Source organism: Penaeus monodon, chromosome 34 (assembly GCF_015228065.2).
Source record: "Penaeus monodon isolate SGIC_2016 chromosome 34, NSTDA_Pmon_1, whole genome shotgun sequence".
NCBI lineage: Eukaryota > Metazoa > Arthropoda > Malacostraca > Decapoda > Penaeidae > Penaeus > Penaeus monodon.
In genome coordinates, this window is record NC_051419.1 from 33,719,741 (window position 1) to 33,720,429 (window position 689).

General features: G+C 40.2%; 1 protein-coding gene across 1 annotated transcript in view; it reads left to right on the forward strand.

Annotated features, from left to right (window-relative positions):
* The first annotated feature begins 189 nt into the window (after window positions 1-189).
* Window positions 190-689, forward strand: part of LOC119594893 (nuclear localization sequence-binding protein-like) — a 6,501-nt gene continuing 6,001 nt past the window's right edge. Inside the window, exon 1 of the mRNA XM_037943967.1 lies at window positions 190-280. Within this exon, the coding sequence (XP_037799895.1) occupies window positions 190-280 (91 nt within the window). The remainder of the gene's footprint in view (window positions 281-689) is intronic.

Consider the following 689-nt stretch of genomic DNA (forward strand, 5'->3'; position numbering starts at 1 on the left):
TGGTGAGATAGTAAGACGATGATGATAACGGTACTAGACGAAATAACGATAAAATAACAATGCTAAGAGTAAACACTATAATGATAGTAGTAACAACGATAAAGATAAAATTGCAATCACGATTATTAGATGAATTATTGACTGCAAGATAATAAGCACGGAAATGCATTACAAAGAACTAATTCGTAGATGAATGGAGATGAGTCCAAGGAATGTGTCTCAGTGAGTCCCAAGAAACGGATGAGTCTAGAGGAAATAGTAAGGAATCTCAAGCATTATGGTGAGTCATATGTTGACAGGATGATCCACGTGACCAAATACCTCACGACAGCATACCTCTTATTCCTTGCCGGTGTCCTAGCATCCTTATTAAAAAAAAAAACTTTGTGTAGCAGATAGATTTTATATTTTTTAAGATATATTTCTGGTATATTCTTGATATATTTTATGACGCATATTATATCCTCGAAAAAGACGCTGATGTTTGCAGACGTGACAAGATTTTTTTTTTCCTCGATGGATTTGGGTCACGTGTGAGGGCGAGAGAGGTCACAAGGCGGACTCGATGACCTTAGGGGGAGGTGGGCAGGAGGGGGGGGGGTGAGGGAAGGTAAGAGCTGACAGGAAAGAAGATTAGTGTGTGAAAAAAGAGGAGGATTGGGAGGTGAACGAGGGACGGAGAGGGAGGC